This window comes from Drosophila willistoni, chromosome 3R (assembly GCF_018902025.1).
Source record: "Drosophila willistoni isolate 14030-0811.24 chromosome 3R, UCI_dwil_1.1, whole genome shotgun sequence".
Taxonomy (NCBI): domain Eukaryota; kingdom Metazoa; phylum Arthropoda; class Insecta; order Diptera; family Drosophilidae; genus Drosophila; species Drosophila willistoni.
The window spans coordinates 29,292,791-29,316,423 of record NC_061086.1 but is presented as its reverse complement, the minus strand read 5'-3'; the positions used below and the strand labels follow the sequence as shown (position 1 = coordinate 29,316,423).

At 38.5% G+C, this 23,633-nt stretch overlaps 1 protein-coding gene across 3 annotated transcripts in view; it reads left to right on the top strand.

Annotated features, from left to right (window-relative positions):
* LOC6649532 (homeobox protein homothorax) overlaps positions 1 to 23,633 on the top strand; it is a 112,226-nt gene that overhangs the window by 53,904 nt on the left and 34,689 nt on the right. For 2 of the 3 annotated variants that reach the window (XM_023179728.2, XM_023179727.2), the window contains exons 7-8: positions 1,162 to 1,285; positions 16,459 to 16,506. In XM_023179728.2, coding sequence (XP_023035496.1) covers positions 1,162 to 1,285; positions 16,459 to 16,506 — 172 coding nt within the window. The remainder of the gene's footprint in view (positions 1 to 1,161; positions 1,286 to 16,458; positions 16,507 to 23,633) is intronic. The other variant, XM_015177063.3, reaches the window with a different exon arrangement.

The window sequence follows — 23,633 nt, the reverse complement described above, 5'->3', positions numbered from 1 at the left end:
ATTAATAGTTTAGCCATTTGGCCTATGCGTTTTGAAATTGAAAGTAGCAGGAACTACAATTACCAATTGGAAACTGGCCAAAAAATTGAATCGTTTAAACTTTATACTAAAGGTGGGAGTGCCTCTTGTTGCCCCTTTTCCCCCTTTATAATAATAATAATAATAATCCCAAATTGTCTATAGCAGGGCGCCATTAATATGCGATTTAACAAAATATTTAGCGAAAATATCTGCGTCGTTCTCTGCATGCCAAATGAATCAGCAAAATATATAAATAAAATATATATATGTATATAGTCGAAAATTTATTATTAAACGAAAGTCAAGAATTTTTACGAGCTTGGGAAAATAATAATTTTATGGTTAAAAAATTAACCCTACCCAACGACATCATCATCATGGTCCGTTCCCCTCACCCTGGGCCCAGTTCTTTGCACGTGCATGAAATTAATGCGAATGCGTTAAATTTTTGTTGACAAGAAATGCTTCGTTATTAGCAGAATTTAAATTGTAGCGCTGTTTACTATATATATATATAAAAAATCGAAGACCTGGACATTGACATTTTTGGTATCTGCAAAAGTTAAAAGCATTTAATATGCCGTCGTTGTCGTTGTGGCCAAATGATCATGATCATGATCATGTTATTGATGATGAGGCTACTTTTCTTGGCTTTGGCTGAGAGAGGTTCCTCAACTACTCCTAGTTAGAAAACTGTCGTCCAATGGCAGTCGCTGCATATTAATTTGATAACTTTGGTATATAGAATATTTATTTTTACACACACACGATGTTGTTTTCGTCTGTCTGATGTTTTACTGTCTAGGCCTAGGCCATACGGTTGATCATATTATGGTCAGGCTGTGGCAGTTTTGACAACTTGACAGACATTGCAAATAGACTGGCGGGGGGTTCCGTCTGTGGCAAGCCAAACGGACCAACAATATACTCATTGCCTCCGAGTTTATGTGGCTCAATTTAATGGTTGCTTGTGACAATTTAACGCGACATTTATAAGCAATTTGTTACTAATTCTAACAAACACCTAATGCATGTTCACACATAAATATAAATGAAAATACAACTAACAAACATCTATATTATGGCGAATTGAATTAATTGGTATCCCCTTTCTCTCTCTTTTCTCTTTTGTATTTGCAGCGGCCGCCAAGCTCATCGTTGTCCTATGGCGGAGCAATGAACGATGATGCTCGATCGCCGGGCGCTGGTAGTACACCTGGTCCATTATCACAGCAGCCACCTGTCCTAGATACATCAGACCCTGGTAAGTTATTTTTTTGAAGAATTTTTATACCAACTTATAAACCTATATATCGTAAGGCCAAAGTGTTTGGCTCTTCACACTTCTTTTAGCCATTTGATTATGTTGTTTGACTTCAGCCTCAAGAGTTCGAAGATGAAGAAAAAAAAACATTGCAGCACACTCACGAGTGTGAGTTGTAGGAAAACTACTCGACAAAACAGTGTAACACATAAGCAACAACAACTTGCACGGCACTTTGAAAGGGACAGCCCTAAGCTTACCTCTAGACTGCCTGTCTTCTCCATTTGGTTTTAACTCTGCTGTCTCCCTCTCTCTCTCTGTGTGTCACTGTGTGTAGTATCTTCCTGAGTGTGAGTGTGTGTGTGTAGACTCTTCAATCGCCAACGCCAACTTGAAGAAATAAACCCATGGAGCTTAGCTTAGCTCTTTAGCCAAAATGAAACCGAAGTATTTATACTCTTGAAACTCAAGATCTCTCAAGCAACTCTTCCTATATAGGATTATAGATTAAAGTTTTTCTAATTTCTGATTCAATAATTAACTGCTTACAATATTCTCTAACTATAAATCATTTCATAGAAAGATAGAACAACAAAATCTCAAACAATCTCAACTTATTTCTAGTAAAATATTATCAAATCATCAAAATTTTTTGATATTTTAAACTGGAAGTTCAATTTAGAAAATTTTGAGGCCTGACTTTTTGCTTCTCGTGTTTCTCATGATCTTAAATATTTTCACTTTTAAATAGCTGCAGTTTCGTTAGTGTGAATACCCTTTTCGATGGGTTAGGGTAACAGCAAAGTTTAAGTAGATTTTTCAATATTTTTTTTTGAGTGCGACTGACGTAGTTTGCACTTGGCGCTTCTTTTTGAAGATTTTTATGCGAGGATGGAGGAGCTTCATCTCCAGGTTGAATTATTTATGGTGATAGGCAAGAAAACAAAAACAAAAACAAAACTAAAAAATATATATACATATATTTTTATGTGTACATAAATGAATCTGAGTGTGTGTGTGTGTGTGTGTGTGTAGTATTTATTTATTTTTTTTTTTATTATTTGCCGGCAACAACAAGCAACAAAAGCGCTCAGAAAACAGCACTCGAAAAAGACACTCTTGGGCCACTCGTCGACATCATCGTCATCGTCATCGTCGTCGTCGTCGTTTGCCTTGTTGAGTGCCAGGTCCATGGTGATAATGCAGTTTCCCCTCCATAGAAATGGCAACCCACAGTACACGAAGAAGAAGAAACTAGAGAAGAGTCTATAACTTTTTGGCCATAGACCAAGTTCATCTTCATCCTCGTTGCTCTCTGTCTTAGGCGGTAATCCAAAGCCAATCCAACTGACTGACGTCAAAAAGTTGTTGTAAAACTTTAAAGCAAGCCGACAAACAACCAGTAACAACAACAACAACAACTTGTACTTGGAACACGACAACGCGCCATTTTGATTGATTTATCTACATGTCGCTTTACTTTGTAGACAAATTAAATTTTGGCATAGTTTGAGCTGCACTTTTCTCGCTGTGTGTGCGCCTGAGAATATGAAAATAATCTACACTTGAATAATTTTTGTGTTACAAGAGAGCGAGCAAAATTTTCATATTATGATAAGGCAAAATGGCATCACCCAGAAAGGCCCCCCTCCCCTCCCCCTATATATGTATACATTATTCCTCTACCACTTAGTTCTTTGTCATTTCTTTGGTTTTTTTTTTTTTTTTTTGTGAAATTTGCGGCGCGTATTTCGGGCGTAGCAAATAGATATTTTCTACATTTTAAGTAGACATGACGACGGAGAAGGAATGTGGTTACCAAAAGATATTCTCGCTGCTTCTCCAGAGAAATTCCATTGCAATGGCTATGAGACAAAAGGGAGGGCGAGTGTGTCTGTGTGTGTGTGTGTGTGTGTGAGGGGGGGAAGGGCAGCGTCACTGCTTTTTGGAGGGTTCGCCGTAATTTTATGCACGAATTCGTAAAATGTTATTCAAATGGAAAATGTGATTTTTATCAATTTTGACAGGAATTTTTCCTTGGCAAAAAGCATAAAGAAAGTGTGCAAGAGAGAGGAGGAGAGGGCGGAGAAAGAAACTGAAGGAAATGCCTTCCCGAATTTTGAATTTTCGAGAGTTGGTAGCAAAATTTATGAGGTCAGAGCGAAATTGCCTGGTAAAGGTGAAGGACTTTAAGTGCATAAACATGAAACAATTCTCAAGTAAATTTAAAAAACAAAATACCAAAAGAAGTCACCATCAAGTCACACATTTTTTGTTCACACTTGCCAATTATTTCAATTTCTGGAATTTAATCAAAATACATATACAGAATTCACATTTCTATAGATCGGGATCAATTGAGGGCATGTTTGTTTCCTAGGAAATCTTTCTTTGGCTTTAGATTTAGATTTCCAAATTACTAATCTATGGAATTTTAGGAACAAACTTAGTAATAGAATCATAATTTAATTTACATTTGAATTGAAACTCATTTTATTTGAGTATTTACCAACATAAAGTTGTGAGAATATACAAATTCTAGAATATTTAAGGCCACATACATCTATGTATGTAATTATCTATTACCCTGTCAAGTCAATTTGGGCGTCGACCAGTTAGTTTTCCATATAAATAATCCAAGCAATTAATAGTTACAAACAGAGCGGAGCGTATCCCAACTCTCAAGTCTATAATTATAGATCACCCTCATCAACTTGGAGAGGAAAAAGACAAAACTGGGGAAAATTGCTGGAAAAATAAGTAAAAGAGAATGAAAATTATGATCTATCATCACCATGATGATGTTTGTTAATGCATAATTATAGACCCAAAAAACCCAAGTGATAAGTGTCAAGAGTGTCTATTTGAATTCTATATATGTGTGTGTGTGTGTGCGAGTGTGTATGTGTTTATTTAGATTGAATTGAGGCTCAAGTGTCGCTTAAATGCAAATCAAAATGAGATCAATTTGATTGCCTTTGAGCTGCGAAAATGAAAATAAACAAGAACAGCGGGCAGCAGTCAACTTAGACCCACACATTCTACCCTATTTTTGTTAGACTACCCTCCTTCCTCCCTTTGTGGACCTAAAAATATATTCCCGTGGTTCGTCACTTTTCTCTTCGCTGACATTGATTGAAAATGCTGCGTGACGTAAATTAACTTTCATGGCTTGGTAGGGGTAAGGATAAGGGTTAGGGAAAGTCGACGGTTGGGGTGGGGGGTTTTGCCTCAGAAGTGCGTGTTATCCTTTCCGCTTTGCCGCAAGACCCACACAATTGCCAATTGTTACAATTTTAAAGTTCAAGGGGTGGCTAGTCTTGGTGTGTGTGTGTTGTGTGTTGTGTGGCAGCTTGTTTTTGTCATTGCGGCCTTTAAGCCGCAGCCGCCTCATTTTCTCGTCATTCACAATTCTCATCCTCATGGTTGACATGACCTTATGGACGTTGTCGAAGTCGTCGTCGTCGCAGTGCCTCGAGTGCACTTTTCGCTACTAAGGCGATTATCTTTATTGTTGTTGTTGTTGTTGTTGGTGTTTTTGCTTATTTACATTGATGAAATGTGTTACAGCTACAATAACAATAACAGGAAACTATAGCCTAGGCTAGGCTGTCTTGCTGTTTGTTATCTTACCACGCACAATTAGACAATTTTCATTTGTTTTTCCACTCCACCCCACCCCATGCCATGCCATTCCATCCATTTGTCCCCCTCCTGTCCAGTTCCATTGCCATTCTGCTTGACAGTTTCACATGGAAGACGGCCTGGGAGTTTTTCTTTTTCGTTTCTTTTCTTTTCTTTGATTTCATTTTGCATTTCCTTTTTGCCTATTGTGAAAGCATTCTTTTGGTTTTGCTTTTAATTGTATTACATTTGGTCGGTTTAACTGAGACTGAAATTCTTACAAAGGGGGACAGAGTCAAATTTACAATGGGAAATACAATCACACACTTTCCTTCTCCGATAATTCTTTGGGAACGATCTTTTGGCAAATCTCTTCAATCTTCTAGTAACTCTTTTAGCAGTTCATCAAATCGAAAAAAACGTTTCGCACCTCATGTGATCTTAAAATTCATTATGACATCTGCCTGATACAACATCTGATTTCCCACAACTTTTTAACTCTTTTGTCAAAATTCTGACACAATTTCCGCCACCAACGTGGCCCAACAACACCAACAACAATAATAAAAAAATTAAAATTTTACGCATTAAAAATTGAAATGAAAGAACTTTTGTATAGACGACAAAACTCCCTGATACTCCATGTCAAAGGAATTGCCCATATCTGTGTTGTATCTACCCGTAGACGAGAATGAATCCCTTTCCAAATAAAGGGCACCAGCTGCTGCACGTTTATGAATACATATATGTGTGTCTATGTGTGTGTGTGTGTGTGCGTGTACCTAACTAACACCCAGAAATTCACAATCATAAAAATTGAAACAGAAATATTGCGATGTGTAGCCATAATGAGAAGGAGAAATACCCCCTCCCTTCTACTCTTCTTCTCTTTATACATTTGAAAGCGGGTAGAGCTTATGTAACATTACGTCAAATTGCACAAAAGGGCAATACATCTTCATCCCCTAAAAAGAAGAGAAAAAAAAGAAAACGGAACACAGGGGATTGGCACACGGTGAACGATGAACGCTCGTTCTTATTTTACAATGAAAATTTACGAACTGACTGTTGCGTTTTTTCCGTTCTTGCCTCACATTATCATATTTCGTAGACCCGACACGCCAATGAATAGAATGCGCATCGAATTTCCCATTGCTGCTTTTTGGGATTGGGTTTTGGCTTTAGCCTCTATGTCGTCTCTCTCAACAGAATCATCAACACCAGCTTTCAGGGTGGGCAGGAACAGTACTAGACTCAGAGAGATACCCAAACTCAGTTGACAAACAAGCAACACCAACAACAGCAACAACAGCAGCAGCAACAATTGCAGGAGGGTTGCCGCGTGCAGACAAAATGCAAACTTCCTATTTCCTTTTTTTTCTGCTTTGTTCATGTTTTTTAAGGCATGAAATTCTTGGAAGTTTCATTGGGTGGTCGATTTTGACTTCAAAATTTGTCTAGCTTTAAACTTATCATTATAATATAGCTATATGATCTGGTTTGGTTCAGGTCTCACACTGGCTGTGGCATAAATTAGACACAGCTGGATGGCTAAAGGCTGATAAGAGAAGTAGAGGTCACTTCTTTATTATGTATGTATACACATTTATTTACTTCATTATGCCGACTTGATCGTCATTCAACAAAATAATATATATGTACATACATATAAACTCATGTCTTTTTGACTTTTATTATTCATTATTTTCGCATTTCATTCATATGAAATGATTTTTGTGTAGCTGCCATTTTTGAAGAGGTTATTTTGATTGGCAAGTCCCAGTCGAAGGTGGTAACGGAGGGGTGGGGTGGGAGGGGGGTAGGAGGTCGGCAGTTAATAGAGCTATCAAGAACTGCATGCTGCTGATGACAGTGGCTTATCAAGTTGCCAGTTGCCAGTTGCAGTCGTCGCAAATTCTCCCCGTTTAAAATTGCATTTCTCAACACACAAATCACAAATCACTGCAAGGCATGCAATCTCTCACACAAATCATTTCATTTTTGCAACGACAACGACGCTGACGACGACGACGACGACGCTGACGACGACGACGACGACGCTGACGACGCCAAGTGTCATTAGCGTCACACGTCCCGATCCCGATGGTCCCCCTTAGCCCAGTTGCCCAGTTGCCCGATCCCCGCAATAAGTGTTTATTAGTATGAAACATTTATCAGCAATTATAATTATATGGCTATATGTAAGTGTGTGTGTGTGTGTGTGTGTGTGTGTATACATTAAATGGCAGCCAGCCCCAACGACCTCAGAGAATTCACACACACACAGAGATAAAGCTACATGTCGGTGAAATCAATGGCAGAGATGATAGCAGACAAGCTGGAACTAAAAGCTAGACATACTTTTACTGGACTCCAGTGTAGGCCTAAATGCTTTTTAAATGCTCGCCGCAAATTAAGCAACAAATGCTAGAGGCAGGACAACAGCAACAATTTCTCGAGTGGGCACACACACACACTTACACACACACGCCCATTAAGTGAAATGCTAGACTGCCTCTTTTTTCAGGGTTTTCAGGAAGAAAATAGTGTGTCCCCACTGTGTTTTTTTATGCAAACATTCACAAGCAACACCTAAGACATTACCAGAACGACCCGAATTCAAACATTCAATGACAAATTATGCGCTTGTGCCTGGGCGTGTATGGGTAGTCACCTGACCATGTTGTTATGCTGCCACCTACAACCAACAATTCTGAACGACAACCTAACTAACTACCCAACTACTACCTATTCAACATTATACCCCCGTCATGGGCGTCGTTTTGTTTGCCTTACCAGGAGGGAGGCGTGGCTCAGTCTGTCTGCCTGTCTCTCTCACTGTGTGTGTGTGTGTGTCGAGAAAATTTGACATTTTGTAATGGTAGCAAAGTGAAAGCAAATTATCTTGCGTCAACAGGAAGAAAATGTTGTATGAATACACTCTAGACTTTATGTATTTCTTTCTTTCTTTTTTGATAACTAGTATAAAATTGTAGGCTAGCCGCCTAATGATAAATGACATTAGTAAGAGCAATGGGTTTGGGGTGGGTGGACAAACTAATGACCTGGGTAGGTGCCAGGCAAACGGAAATAAAGTTGTCGAAATTGTAATATCAGAGAGTGGAATAAAAGTCATAAGCGTAGCATTAGGATCTTATCTATAGGAAGGGGAGTTGGGTGAAAAGTGAGTAAAGTGGCCCTTGCCAATGTAATAAAGGTATTGAAATTTAAGTTAGTTGAGCGATATTTTCCATTTCGTTTATATTTGATCTTTGGTGATGGCAAGCAAATTGAATTACTTAAATACAAAACATGTATTTACCATATGAAAGTTGAAAGACCAGAGTATGATCAGTGATCTGTCTTTTGCTTGTTTTTTTTTTTCTCGTTTTTTTTTGGTGACGATCATTGAACTCATCTGGCTGCCTTTTGTGTCATGTTCTGTCCACAAATAACATTGTCAATTGTGTTTCATGTCTCCATGAAAGAACCAGAAAAAGAAAAAAAAGCCTTAAAAAAAAGAAGAAAAATGAAGACAAGAGCACAAATAACGCAAATGTGGAATTGCTTTTCTTCCACCCTCATCCACCACACCCCCACATATACACACACACACACACATGGCTTGGGTGTGTATGTGTGTGTGACTGTGGGGCTAAATTTAAACAACTTTTGCCTTATGCTTTCAATGGAAAAAATATCTTTGTAGCGCCAAATGGCGCCGTGGCAGAAAAAGTTCCATTTTGTTTGGTTTTTTTTTTTTTCGTTCGCCTCTTCAAATATTCATTGAGTTTGACTAAAAGGCAGCCCCAACCCCAACCCCAACCCCGAGAAAAACCCGGCATAACCAACGTCCAAGGCACTTTTCCCCACTGCCATTTCATTAGCCAACATATGGAACAGAGACAGGGAGAAAGACTGAGACTGAGACTGAGAAAAACGCCAAAAGCAGCCGGGATACTGGAGCAAGCAAACTCTGGAGTCGTCTCCTCTTCACATTTAAATGCGCACATAATTTCTAATTTGTGCGTCTAATTTATGTGCCCGAGCACCGAGACCCAAAACTTAGCACAACAAACTTGCCAATTTAACGGGGCACAAGCAAAACGAATACACCAAGAGCAAAAACACACACACACCAAAAAAAAAGAAAAAGATACTAACCAACTCCAAAAAATAAAAGACTTTGAACCTTAAGTAGGGCAAACGACTTCTAGATACCCTGTACCATAGCTTATAATAGTTTGTTCATCTTCTTTTGATTAAAAAATCAAATTACTTCTTTGTTTTAGACTTTTCATTATATATATTTCATTTGGCAAGTTAAAAAAAGGATAATCTACCCAACCAATGCTTAATAAGAGCTAACTTGGCTCTGATTACCCAATTTCTTCTTTGCCTACAGGGTATAAAAAGGAAAAAAAGAAACCCACAAGCTGAAGGAGAAATCGAGCAAAAAGTTTTTGCCGCCACTTACATATAAAGAAATAAATAAAGCCATTTCTTCTAATATACAAAAAGCCTCGAACGAGAACAAGAAATGAGAAAATTACTTTTTTATAAGCAGGGCGAAAAGGACCCATCAACCCCCGTACAATACCTTGACAGGATCGAGGGGGAAGGGGGGGTGGGGTGGCCAAGTACATTGGCAAACATTGCCTAATTTCGAATTGCCTACGAAATGTGCATTAAAATAACTAGAATCTACTAGGCAAAGTGAAAGCCCCCAAAAGGTGTGTAATAAAAATAAATGTCAGTCGTTTGTTTATATCAGCAAAGGCGACAATGCCACCTTTTCCCTTCCCTTCCCTTCCCCCCGTCCTTTGTTTCTTCACCCCTAAGCAAGGAGCTTCCTTTAGGATATTGCGTATACGCAGCATTGTCTCTAGACTATTACCGAAAACGAAACGAAAAAAAAAACACACACAAACCCTTTTCCTCTAACACCTGGTGTGGTCCACACACAAAAAAAAACAAAAACAATAAAAGCAACAACTACAACAATAGCAACAACTTCATTGATTGTTTTTAGTGCCAAGACAGAAGAGGAACGAAACGAAATCAAAAGGCAGCAACAAAAACAGCCACAAAAATCGAACTAAATTTTACGACATAAACATAAATTTTATGACAGGCAAAAAGCAAAAAAAAAAAAAGAGCACACACACACACACACACAACTACATGAAAAGAAGAAACAAAAATTCCATATATCTGAGCATTCAAGTATGGACTGAAAGTTACCCAGGAAATCATTCACTTATGACCATATAAACTAATTGCAAATGACTCTTCTCTCTGTCAAATGGACTTGGTTAACTCTAATCTGTAATTCTAGACTAAAATATCAAAGTTATCCCATTCTTCGTTTACTTTTGACTTGATATACCCCATCAAATATTTGAGATTTTGAGTAAACTCCCGAGCGCAAAAAGGAAATCAATTTTATGGGCTGGCCAAAATAACAAAAACAAATAATTTCCATCAAAGCGCATATAGCAAATGAAGAACAGAGGGAGAGAGAGAGAGAGACAATGAGAAAGCAGCGTAGAAAAATCTATAAAAAATATGTGAGAACTATTAAAAAGTCGTAAAGTCGTGGCAAACCCGAAAGGCACAGACCAAAGGCAAATCCAGCACCAGTCAGAGCACCCTTTCAGGGCTAAGGGGAGAGAGATGTGTGTGTGGGGGGTAATGTAAAGTGTTTTACGTTTTGGCTTAGCATGTCGTAAAGTCGCTCAGTCGAGATAAAGATATATCCAACAGACCTAGGCCCCTGTGTCTTCTTTTTTTTAGGTATTCCGGATATGGTGTAACACTTTGTGTTTCTTCTTTTTTGTTGATGGTGTTGCTGTTGTTGTTGTTGTTGTATTTCAAATGAATAATGCCATTAATGGTCGCATTACAAGTGTAATAATAATTGTCCTTGATAGAGAGGCAATTCCCCTTCCACAGCACCCGCAATTAGGCCAACCGAACAACAACATTTTTCGACTGTCCAACTTGGCTTGCATTTTGGCTTAATGTAAACGCATTTAAACGCAATTACTTTTCACTCTCTCTGTGTGTGTGTGTGTGTTTTTCTGTGTCTGTCTATCTGACTGTCAGTCTTTTCTTTTCCAACTGACACGTACCAAAGCAATTTCTGTTGCTGTTGCTGTTTCTGTTTCTGTTTCTGTTGTTATTGTTGCTGATGATGATGATTGCCGCCGTCGCTTCGAGTGTCGTCATAAAGATCTTTTATCAAAACGTTAATGGATTGAGTCATACATACAAAATATATACATAATATATATAGATATATTTATGTATATATGTCTATAGTTATGTTTAGTTTAGTTGCGTGCACTTCTTTTGCATATGGAATAAAAATTACACGTGTCTCTTGTCGAGTTTTAGGACAATTGCATTGCTCGATGTTCTCCACTTATAATGCCAAGTTAATGAAATGTTGTTAAACGTTGTGTGTGTGTGTGTGTCTGTTGAAAATGTTATTAATTATAACGCACCCTAATTTTCTGTATTTTGTTTCGTTTTTAGGCCTAGGGCCTTGTCGACTTAGTTGCCGCCTAGTTTGGTTAATTTGCCTTCTGTGGTCCCAAGGCATAAATGTGCTGAAAACCTATATTAATTGCATTTTAATGAAACTTACTTCGATATCATAAACTATATAGAGAATCTAAAAACCCTTTGCCCATTTTCCTAGAAAATTTCATAGATTATGCCTCAAATGAGTTGCGTGGCACTTTTAACTATTTGTTACTCTGTATGTTGATCATTCTGACAGATATCTGTTAATAAATGTTTGAAATGCATTCATCAAGGACTTGTTAATGATGGCAGTGTTCGTCCTCCATATGGATATATATAAGATATTCATCTCTCTTCTTTGCATTATTAAAATGACATTACCTTAAAGAGTGTAAATAATATTTTAAGCACCATTCAATTAAGCTTATGATATGACTTTTGAGTTCTAAATAGCTTTAGTTTTGTTTAGTTAGAAGCATTTTGACTGTAATGTTTTAAACTATATACATTTTTGCTGATATAGGGTGTTTAAGGATTGAATTAGCTAGTGAATTAGTTTGTTTAGTTAGTCACAATTGTTAAGGAACTTTCGTTGATCTCTAGCGAACTTCAAAGAACTTTGTTTGTATTTCCATCTTTTAACTTAGACGTCAAATTGTTCCTAGTGCTTCATGGCTCACAATTTCTAGATAGAATGTTTCTAATTTCCTCTCAATTAGAATTTCTAGAAAATATCGTACAGTAGAATATTTTAATATTAATTAATTGAAGACCTTAATGGACATTTTAATCAAATTACTTGAATACGTTTTGCATTAGAGAGTTTTCGAAAGAAAAAAAGTTATGACCGACTCGTTCAGTTTATGAGTCCCTTTAGAAATTAACATATGGCCATATCTAGTATATATATATATATATATATATATGGGTATATTTGTTTCAAATTGCATGCGCTTGGCGTCTCATTCTCTATGACTATCTCTATCTCAATTGCTCTTGAGCTTTGTCTGTATATAGTTGTCCCTTTTGTGGGCGGTCCCCCGGCAAACCACAAATGAAATTAAATATTGGGAAAAAATGAGTAAAAAACAACAACAATGACAAATAACAAATAAACAAAATGAATAAACTACAACAACAACAACAGAAAAAAACAGAACGTTCTGTGGTTGGCGCATTTGTTGTTTTCATTGCATTATCAGTGTCATAAAAAAATGCAAATAAATAAAGCTTGCATATGCAATACGATATATACATATATAAATATATAGGCTTATATGGCATACATATATCTATGTATGTGTGTGTAGGTGTATGAGGCTGATAAAAAATTCATTAATTCATATGCAAAATGCAATTAAGCGCAGTGGATGCCACAAAAAACCAAAAAAAAAAAAACAGAAAAACGAAGTCAACCAAAATCGGTGGGAAGACACAAAAAAACGGCAGCATAAATAAATTGGCATGGACTGATGGAGAGTGGAGAGGAAATAGCAAACGCAGCAGTTAAATTAACAAATTGCATGCATATTTTAATAAAAATAAATATTTTAATAAGATTAAACTATAATGCAGCCAAATGTCAAAGCCGACACACACACACACACACACACACACACACACATACACTCATGTATTCCCAATGGTATGCCAGTCAAAACCAAACAGAAAAAAAAGAAAGGAGAGCAAAGAGGAACCAAGCAGGAGGCAAATATGATAATAAAAATGCGCTATTTATTTTTTTCATTTTTTTTGCTTTTTTGTTGGTTTTAATTTATGCGGTTTTCAATTACCCTTTTTGATATGAATTAATGACCGTGTGCAGAGAGGAAGAGAGAGAGAGAGAGCGAGCTGGTTTGACTTCTCCTTTTGACCAGATAATTTAATTAAATACAAGCCACCCAAATGGCAGGGCCAAAAAGATGGCCAGAGAAATTGGCAGGTGTTTAGTCTAGGCCAACATTACAACAAGTCTTTTGTCTGGCCTTTTCTCCCCCCTCCCTCCAGATCTTCCTCTCTATCTATCTCTTGCTTAAGGCCAAAAAAAATGCTTTAGTATTTTAAGCTGCAATTCTAGCACAAATTCCGGTAACAGCGACTGCAACTCTGCAACCACAAATGCAACAACATTCTTTGTAGTCAGCCTGTTGGCCTGTTGTTCCATGGCTGGCCTCGTTTGTCTGGGGGCCCAGCAGCAAAATTTCATGCTTGTGTAAACTATTTGTCGACAATTTTGTTTGCTACAAAAAACGTCGGCATGCCACAAGCCTCAAGACTCTCTAGAGCCGAGTGACTTAGCTGAAGCTCCTTGCCTTTCCTTCACCCAGACACAAATGGGTAGAGTAGTAGTGGTAGGTCTCCCTGGTTTTCAGTGTCTGTCTCTCTCCACTAAAGCGTAAAAGCGCACACTGGCACGAAAACTTTCAGATCGTTTCGGCCTCTGCCTTGCCGCTCTAATGACTCCTTACCTTATGCCAATCAAGCGCACATCCTTCCTTTCCCTATTAAAATGCCCAATGATTGAAATCAATTCTCTAACTGGCCATCATCATCATCATCATCATCATCATCATGGTCGTCGTCGTCGTCGTAGTCGTTGTGGCTCTTTATCGCACAAAAAGTTAACGCATGTAAGTAGGTTTACGTGTAGGCCGGCAAAGTGCATTGATAAGCCAAACAACAACTGGGCGAACTCCATTCAGCACTTTCTTTCCCAAAACCCTCACTAGCTGAAAGACAAAAAGTAAACTCTGTTGGCTCTGCCTGATTAGTCGATCAGTGTTCAGCCTTTTAAATATGCAAAAAAAAAAACGAAAGAAAAAGAAAAACCAGAAGAGAAGAAACATCGAAAAACGAGGGAATCGGCTTTTAAGAGACTCCTATTTACTAACCCAGACCAAGGCCTGAGCTCCATTATAGCTCATTATCGCCCCAAGGCAACGTCTTACATTATGTTGATGAGTTCTCTCGCCGTTGGACTTGGCTCAACTTGCTTTTCCGTATTTTCGCTAGACATTCTAATAGAAAACACCAAACCACATGATACACTAAAGCAAAAATTGTGCTGTTCATTAAAAAGAGGCTACGCCCATCAAACCAAACAGACTGACTGATCGAAGTGGTCGTTCATTAATTGTTGACAATGATTACCTGGAGAGCAACAAAGAGAGATAACTAAAGCATCATTGGAATTGAAATTGCCCAAGACCAACTTCAACTTCAACTTCAACTCAGGGTCCCCAGTTCGAGTCGAGTCCAGGCAAATGCAATTTCAATTTTCAACGACAGGTGATAAATAAATCGAATCGATTCGAATCGAAACGAATCGAATCGGCATCGGTGGCATCGATTCGTTGCATTGCGAATGAAATTGCGCCATATTTGGGCGTTATTTGTGGTCGTCACTGAAGGAGGGCGATCAGCGGCAGGTTAAGGCGTTGGCAACCACTAGCGTTGAAGGCATTTAATTGCCACCAGAAGAACATCCCCAGCAGCAGCAGCATCAGTCGCACTTTGACGTCTACGCATCAGTCTCGCAGATATAGAGCTCTTTCCCCCCTCATCTCTCTCTCAGACTCGACTTGTTTGCCATGCATTTTGAAAAGGTGTTTTGTCGCGAGTCCAAAAAGGAGTCCTCCTTGGTCTCCTCTTCCTTGTCCTCCATCGTCGTCGTCATCATCACCCATCGTCGTTGTCGTCGCCATTGCGACGAGTGCGAATTGGCATTTTATTTCTGCGCATTTGGCATTTTCGGGGCGCGTTGATCATTTAACCGTGTTTAGTGTCCGTTGATGTTGCGCTTTTTAATTTCGTTTTGTTTTCTTGTGCTGTGTGTTTGACAACACCAACAACAACAACAACAACAACAAAATGATTTAAGATGTTCGACTGTCAGTGCTGACAACATTGACAGTAAAATTATTTCTACGCGCTTCGGGAAGGTTAATTATCGTTGATTTATTTACAACAATACCAAACGAAAACCAAAAAAACAAACTTACAACGAATGCAGAAGAAGAAAGGTTGAAGGTCTCAATATCTCAATATGGGCACATCAATACTTCAATTTGCACACCAAAAACTTGGCTAAAGATCTCCTTGCCCATTTTCCTCTCATCAAAAAGTGGCAAAAACTTTTGGTTAATGTTTGTGATAGGTCTTTTTAAATAGCCATTAAAAGACAAACAACAACAACAAAAAAATGTTTAATAATTTATTAAAATAAAATGCGTGCAAATAAAATGCAGTAAAACGAAACCAAACCAAGCCAAAAAAAAAAATCCAGTCCAGTCCTCTGACAACCATAAATAATTAACAATACAAAAGCCAAAAGCAACAACAAAAACATTGTGCGTTAATTTGCATTTTTGTTTTATGATAACAAAACAAAAAAAACAAAAAAAAAAAAGGAAAGCAAAAAAAAAAAGAAACAAACGCGCCAAACCGCAAACAAAATTAAAACACGAGACAATGTAAAAATATTAAATTAACATTAACATGGCCCAAAACGAAAGAGGGGGGTAATGGAAAGTGGCAAGTGCAGAATATCTGCACGAGGGGCGCAGGGGGCGTGCAGAGGGGGATGGGCCAATAAAAATTGCTTGTCAAAGTGAATTTAAAATAATTATTGTACATTATGCGGCGCATCGTGTATTAAATTAAATGCTGCACAATAATAAAATTAATAATAAAAAATTGCACCCAACAACAAGGTGTGGAAAATGACATAACAACAACACCAACAACAACAACAACAGCAACTGACCAAATTGAACTATTGCCATTTTAATGTGCAAATTATGCAAAAATCGAAAACGATAGGAAACAAGAAAAAAATGTACAAAAAAATGGATGATATTTTATCATTTTATATATAATTATTTTAATGCATGCGGTTGCCATTTGGTTTGGTATTTTTTTTCGTGTTGTATTAGTTAGCTTTTAGCTCTAATGAAAATAAATGGTCTTAATTCGATTTTTAATAGTGACTAATGTATGTTTCTCTCTCTCTTTTGCAGATGGTAAGTTCTTATCATCACTCAATCCTTCAGAACTAACATATGATGGTAAGTGACATTCCACATTAAGTCCATTTAACACATTGTTAATTATATTATTAATACGAATAGAAATATAACAAATAAGATATAGAGCTTTGGCTCTGTTAGAGATAAGTTAGATCCTTGATCCTACAGCCTCTTGGGTCTAACTGATTCCCTGACTGACAGTGTTTCGCACATCAATCAAATGGCCAACTCGCCTTGCGATCAGATTCCCTTCCCCTCTGTGTTGTCTGTCTGTCACTAATCCCCTATAAATGTAGGGCAAGGGGAAGAATGAAGGCTACCGATCACGTTTCTGAACCCACGCCCAGTTTGCTCACCGCCACCAGCCACGCCAGCGATGAGGTTCGATCTCGTCTGGGGTCCTGTGGCTCTTCCTCTTCCTGTCTTGCTTAAAATGAGAAATTTCTTTTTAATTTAGACTTAAACAGACTTGGCGGCTGGCCGGAGACAGCTGATAAAAAATCATTATAAAGTTAAATTTTAATTAAAAACTACAATCGATTAAAACACAAAAAGAGAAGAGCTACAAGGGCTGCTGCTTTCCAGGGGCCGGGTGGGGGGGGGGGGGGGGGGGTTAGTGTCTGCGGCTCATAAATTGAACATTGGCGGTCTCGTAGCTTTCAACGTGCTTCTGGCCACGCCCCAGAATGTTGATGTTGATGCCCATGTCGATGTCGATGTCGACGTTGATGCCAATGATGAACTTGTGCCACATTTTCTGAACAAGTTAAATCAGTGTTTCGCGCTAAGCGCAGTGGCAGTTTGATGGCAAAGGACAGATATTTTGTGGGATGGTCCTCACTCGATTTCATCATTATATAAGAAGCGCTTTTCGCTTTCATTAAGTGAAGCCCCTGAGTCAGTCAGTCAGTCAACCAGTCAGCCAGTCAGCCCATTTCCTTTCTTTGCCTCGTCTGGCACGTGAATATTTGCTTCAAATTTTTGATTTATGATACACACATGTGTTTGTGTGTGTGTGTGTGTGGATGGTTGGTGTCTTGGCTAAACTCCTTGAGTCCATAAAAACGAAATCCCGTCCAAAGTCGGCAGCAGCTGCCTCAATTTTATGACGTTACGCTGTGTTAAATTGAAAAATGGTGTGTAAAAGCATTTATAAATCGTTGAATTGCGCAATAGTCTGCCTGCCACTTATGGGCGGATTTATATACATACTAACTAAACTTTTATGCGTTTCTATTAGTGCTAGAAGTCAAAAGAGAAACAGATCATAGATGACATAAATGTCATAAATTAAAATAATGTTCATTGCCACAACAAAACTTGACTTGGCAGTCTGCAGCTGCAAATAAAAAATAAAGAAAAACATGTAAATGTAAATTTTTATTTACTTCTTTCTTTGGTGTTTTTTTCATGTCCCTAATCAATTCTCTTTTTGTAAGCCATCACGTTAGGAATTTCCATTGATTTTTGTTGCATTTTAGAGCATTTTAAATCACACTAACTAACATTTAGTAGACATTTGAAATGGCAAACAAATTAAAGTTGCATATTTTAGAGAACCTCAAGATGATAAAAACTTAAGATACTTTTTAAGAAATACAAACAAATTTGGCTTCATAGGCAGAAGATTATCTAAAGAAGTTTCTTAGAAGAGGAAAAATAGTGTAAAAGTAGTGAAAACTCCATTTCTCATTGATTAAGTTTAAGAAATTTCAACTTGTAACTTAATTAGCGATCAAATTAAAGTTAGAAATTCATGTAGAAATGTTGGCTATTTGACCAGATTTTGGTTTTTGGTCGAAAGACCTACTAACCCAATGGCAGACAGGAACAAAAACGTTATGCCAAAAATGTAATTTGTCTACTGGAAGAGGTAAGCCACGCCAATGTGAAGGCGGAAAGGGGGGAGCCACAACTGAATAAATGAACAAGTGAGAGAAGGAGAGAAGGGAGAAGGGAGGAGGTAGACTTTGGCCATGGCCATGCCCAAGCTCAAAGACACACACACAGAGATACAGTTGAGAGAGCATTTAAGCACAACTTTAAATAATCGTCTGTCAGAACTGTCAAACAAGCCGGCAAGCGCTAGAATTAATGGCACACAAACACACACACACAGACAGACACAGAGTGAGTGAGAGAGCGTATGAGAGGGCAATAAATGCGACTGCTTGCAATTTGTTTTGGGGGCCCTGCGCAGGCGCAAAGCGTCCATTGAACCTGCAGTTTACGAGTATGTGGAGCAGCAGCAGCGTCCCATATAGCCACAAGTTGAATTATTGTTTTGTTGGTGTTGCTGCTGACTCTTTTTTTGTTTTTGCCTCTGTATTTATTGCAGAGAGAGAGGTAGAGCCAAGAGACGGCGACGCAGACGCAGCGAGTTAAAAACAATGTCTGCCCAGGCAATGGCAATGGCATCGACTTCGACGTCGACGTCGACGTTGACGTTGGCATTGCGGTGCTTTATCACTTACTGTATGTGTGTGTGTGTGTGTATAAACTTTACACAAAATTAATGCTCTGCGCCGCAGCGGGCGAACTTTCAACTGTTGCTGGTAACGCAGCGAGCGAAGCTTCGCTGCCTCAAGATGAAAAATTATTGCTTTTAATTTATTGCATAAACAAAAGCAGCAAAAAAAAAATATATGTATATGTATTCGCTCTTTTGTCTCTCTGTATGGGTGTATGGGTGTGTGTGTGTGTGTGCTGGTGTTGGTGTAACGGTTCTCAAGGTCATGGTTAAAGTGTGCGGCTGACGTTAACTGCGCTCTGCTTGGCTCTGCTCTGCTTACTGAGGGCTTTCCCCAACTGCGACGTCAACAGCGCTGCCAACTGTCAAAAATGATTTAGTAGTTCAAAGCCGCGTTTTGTTTCCCATTGCAAAAGTGCGAAAAATGATGCGACAGCCGCAGCGAGTTAGCTGTCAAATGCAACAACAACAACTAAAACAACAACAATTCTGACAACCATTTTGACAGTTAGCTAAAGGTCAAATTGAAAGTAAAAGTGTATGCGTTATGGGCAGACATTTTTGATAGATTGACATCGAGAATGGGCTTTGGGCTGCTGCTCGTTTCGTTTCGTCTGCTTGTCAAGTGCACTACTAAAAATTTTTGTGAAACATTAGTTTTTTATAGTTCATCGCGCCCAATAAAAGCAGCCATCATCATCAGCAGCCGCAGCAGCAGCAAAACAAACCAACCAAATTAACTAGTCATAAAAAGAGTCGAGGCGAGACAGGGAAATCCATAAAAATCAAAAAAAAAAAAAAACGAGAAACCAACACACACACAGACAGAAATCATCAACATCAACGCCAAAACGGCAACTGTTGATAGATCATTTCAAATAAATACATATATAAAAAAAAACTTAAAAATTTTGTTGTGGTTTTTGTTGTTGTTGTAGTTTTATGCCAGCTGACAAAATCCAAAATAACTGAAACTGAAAACTGAACTGAAACTTTGATTTATGATGTTTGATAAATGAGAATTTAATAAATTTGCTTATTTGCTTTTTGACTTTGGCCAAAAAAACCAAAAAAAAAAAAGCAGTTTCGATTTCCGAATTAAATAAAAACTCAACCAATTAAATGTGAATGGACTTTTTTGCCCATATCTTGTTTGATTTTGATAGACAAATTGCGGCGCTTATTTCTACGATAGATTAACACGGACTTAATGTTGTTTGATTTCGGTTTTAAGATCTTAGACAATGGCCAATTAGTAAAAGATTTTCAATCCAACAATGATATGAGTAGAATGCTTAACTCATATGACGTCTTGTCTAATACAAAGTTACTTAATCTTGTCTAAGATATTTACCATTCATAATATTCGATCACAAGTGGGTTTCCCATTACCAAGAGACATAAAAACTTCTCTTCAATTTCTAAAGGGGAGGACACATACTCCTTTTTATGCTCATCATAATTCCTTATGCTCATTCACTCCCCTCCCCTTACACACTGGGTTGCTTCACATAAATCCACCACAATATCCGAGACGAGGCTGGTCCCTGTTATCCTGCCGATTGTCCTCCTGAATTATGCATGCAACAAATTGTATAAAAATTTCTGCAACTTTATGTAGTTACGTGCAGAAATTTGGAAATCAAGCGAATAGGAAAAGCTACAACAACAACCAAAAAAAAAAAGAAATAATTTGAGGCATACTTGTCAGACAGGCAGCAGTCCTTGTCCTTGTGCCCGGACCCGGATCTTGTTTTCGGTTTTTGTGTTTAGCTTCAACTTTAGCCAACCCCCAAAGGAGATGGCTAAAAGTTCTTGTTGGATGGGTGGGTGGTGGGGGGTCCGCCCAACGTTTACAAAGTGATTACTCCTGCTTAAAAATTGATGACTGCTGGCTGTTGGACACGTTTTCAATTTGAAAAAAAACAACTTCAAGTATATAAGCATGTGCCTTTTCCCCTCTTACCTCCTGGCCTGAATGCCATTCAATTTTCAATTGATGTGCATTTAGAGGCAAAAGCGGAAAACTTGTTTTCCATTTAACAGATTGTCAAACGGAAAATTCCTTCTATTGTCAAGTCGTTAAACACACACATTGAGCCATGTTTATGTTTATGGCCAATCATCTGTCGAACGGTAATTAAACGACACAAGTAAAAGATCATCCATCCATCGTTAAATCATCATCATCGATGACTGGCTGCTTCTGTCCTTGAGAGAAGATTTACTGCCGTTCGAAACCGTTAAATGCTATAAAAGACAATCAAATGTCACAAAAGATCATCAACGCATCAGCATAGACAATAGAATTGAAGACGAAATAGCCGCCGATCGAATTTATTTTTTATTCTGTTGTCACATAATCGATTCTCGTGGTCAAGAGTCGTAAGCCATTAACCGGTTGCTGGATATCAAACAGAAACATATGTTAATTGCCGCCCTAGAGGTAACTGAAAACTGAAAAATTTGTCTAATAAATTGGTTGAGGCCTCCATAAATGGCTTTTTAATTTGGCCAAAAAAACTAGTTGGACTACAAATATGTACATATGTGTGTGTGTGTGTGTGTATTCTTTGTTTTTGTTTTAGCATATCTCGCTCGAAGGAATGGAATGTGGTTGGAATGTTTTTGCATGTTTGACCAGCGCCTGTTGGTATGCAAATGTTTTCTTTAGTAAATGGCAAATATTTCAGTTTCCCTATGAAAAGGTGTGCAGAAGGCATACCACACACACACTCACACACACACTCAAACATTTAGTGATAAGTTTTTGCTAAAGTTCAGTCTGCTTTAATTTGTTTGTTCGAATTTCATTTCAACTTTCAACTATCATTGGGGAAATGCAATTACTTTTCTTTTTTTTCTTTTTTTGTCCACAAAGTTTGATTAAAACTTCTTAGCATTGATAGCCAAGCTATGTCTATTCCTCTCGCTCTTTCTTTGTACATATATATATAGACAGTTATTATATATACTTCTCACTATTTGTATATGTGTTTGTCTCTGTGTGTGTGTGGGTAAAAGCAGAGTATTTTATCCATTTGCCAAAATAGCAAAACTTGCATAAAAACTTTTTGCGCAACAACTTGGACTTTTTCATCAAACAAAAGCAGAAGCAAAAACAACAAAATGAAACAAAGTTTTAATGCAGCCAGGAGCCAGTCAGCCATCCAGCTAGTCAGCCAACCCAGAGCCAACTCTAACACACTCTAACACACTGTAGACACACACACATACACCCACAACAATCTCGTCCTTGTGCCCGCCCACAATGCACAGCTGTCAGTCAGTTGAAAATATTTCCACACACACATAGAGGAGACAGCAGAGCAAAAGGAAGATAGGGAGGGGAAGGCAAAGGGGCGAACAAAAGTTTCCTTGCTGCGGCAAAAAGCGGAAATGCATTCAAAATCTAATATGGCAGCCATGGTCATGAGCAGCAGCGGCAGCGGGAGCAGGACCAGGAGCTGGAAGAGTAGAAGTGGGAGCACCAGCAACAACAACAGCTGAGACTCGCTCTCTAGTTTGCCGGGGAAAAGTAGCAGCTAAACAAAAAGGCTAAAGAGTGCCAAAGAAGAAAATGCAATTTTCTGAAAAACCCATTAAATGTTTGCCATAAAAAAAGAAGAAAAAAATAAAAAGTAGCATGGCAAAAAAAAAGAAAGAAAGAAGAAAATACAAGTGGAAAGAAGAAACGAGGATGAGAACTGCAAATAAAGCAAAAGCCGAGGAAGCCAGAGGAAGATGGCGTCGCCTATGGCAGGATAGAACGCCAAAAGGAGACAGAGAGAGTGAGAGAGAGAGAGAGAAAAAAGTGGCTGGGACTATCGGGCGGATCGGGTGATAGACTGGGCTATGTATGGAAAGTGAAGTATATAAAAAGGCCAAACCCCAAGCTCCATGACTTGTGTGTTTTGCCTCTTCCCCTCCCCCAAGCAGACTTCATATGAAGCCATTAAAAGCACTTTAAAGCAGACAAAACTTTAAAGCGAACACCCTGCAAATCCAAAGCCTCCACATGTCAGAGAGTCACCCAAAAAAAAAACAACACACACAGAAACCAGCGCCAAAAAGAAAAAGAGGCGGCACACAATGGCGCTGATAGAGCCATTTACGACGTCAGCACATAATGATGATGGCGATGATGACAATAACGATAGGGATAGGGTTGTGGGAGAATGAGAGAGAATGGTGGGGAGTCCATCAGCAAGGAGCTGGATGCTGGAGCAGCTGCAGCGACTGCGCTTTCTGATGGATTTCCCTTCTGGCATATAGCAAACATTGGTAAAAGGAGATGCAGACAGTGGACAGTGGCAGGAGCCGCCATAGAGGGCAGCAGCAGCAGCTGTTGTTATTTCTATCCCAGAAGCCATGTCCTCCATCGTTCTCGTTGTCGTCGCCGTCGTCTTCTTCTTCTTCTGCTTCTTCTTGTTCTTGTTCTTCCTTGGGTGTCTGTGTGTGGCAAGGATATATGCCTGACGATGAAATTTAATGGGGTGCTTTGATGCGATTGGTTTTCATATAACGCAGGCGCTTAAAATCATCGAATCATTCAAAAGAAAAGTGAGCTAGCTGACTGCTCCAGCTCACACAAACACACACACACAGAGGGAGAGCAAAGCTTTGCCTGGAACACACACACACACAAAGAAGGATAAAAAGGAAGAAGAAAAAAAACGCAGCTTGTGTATAAGAA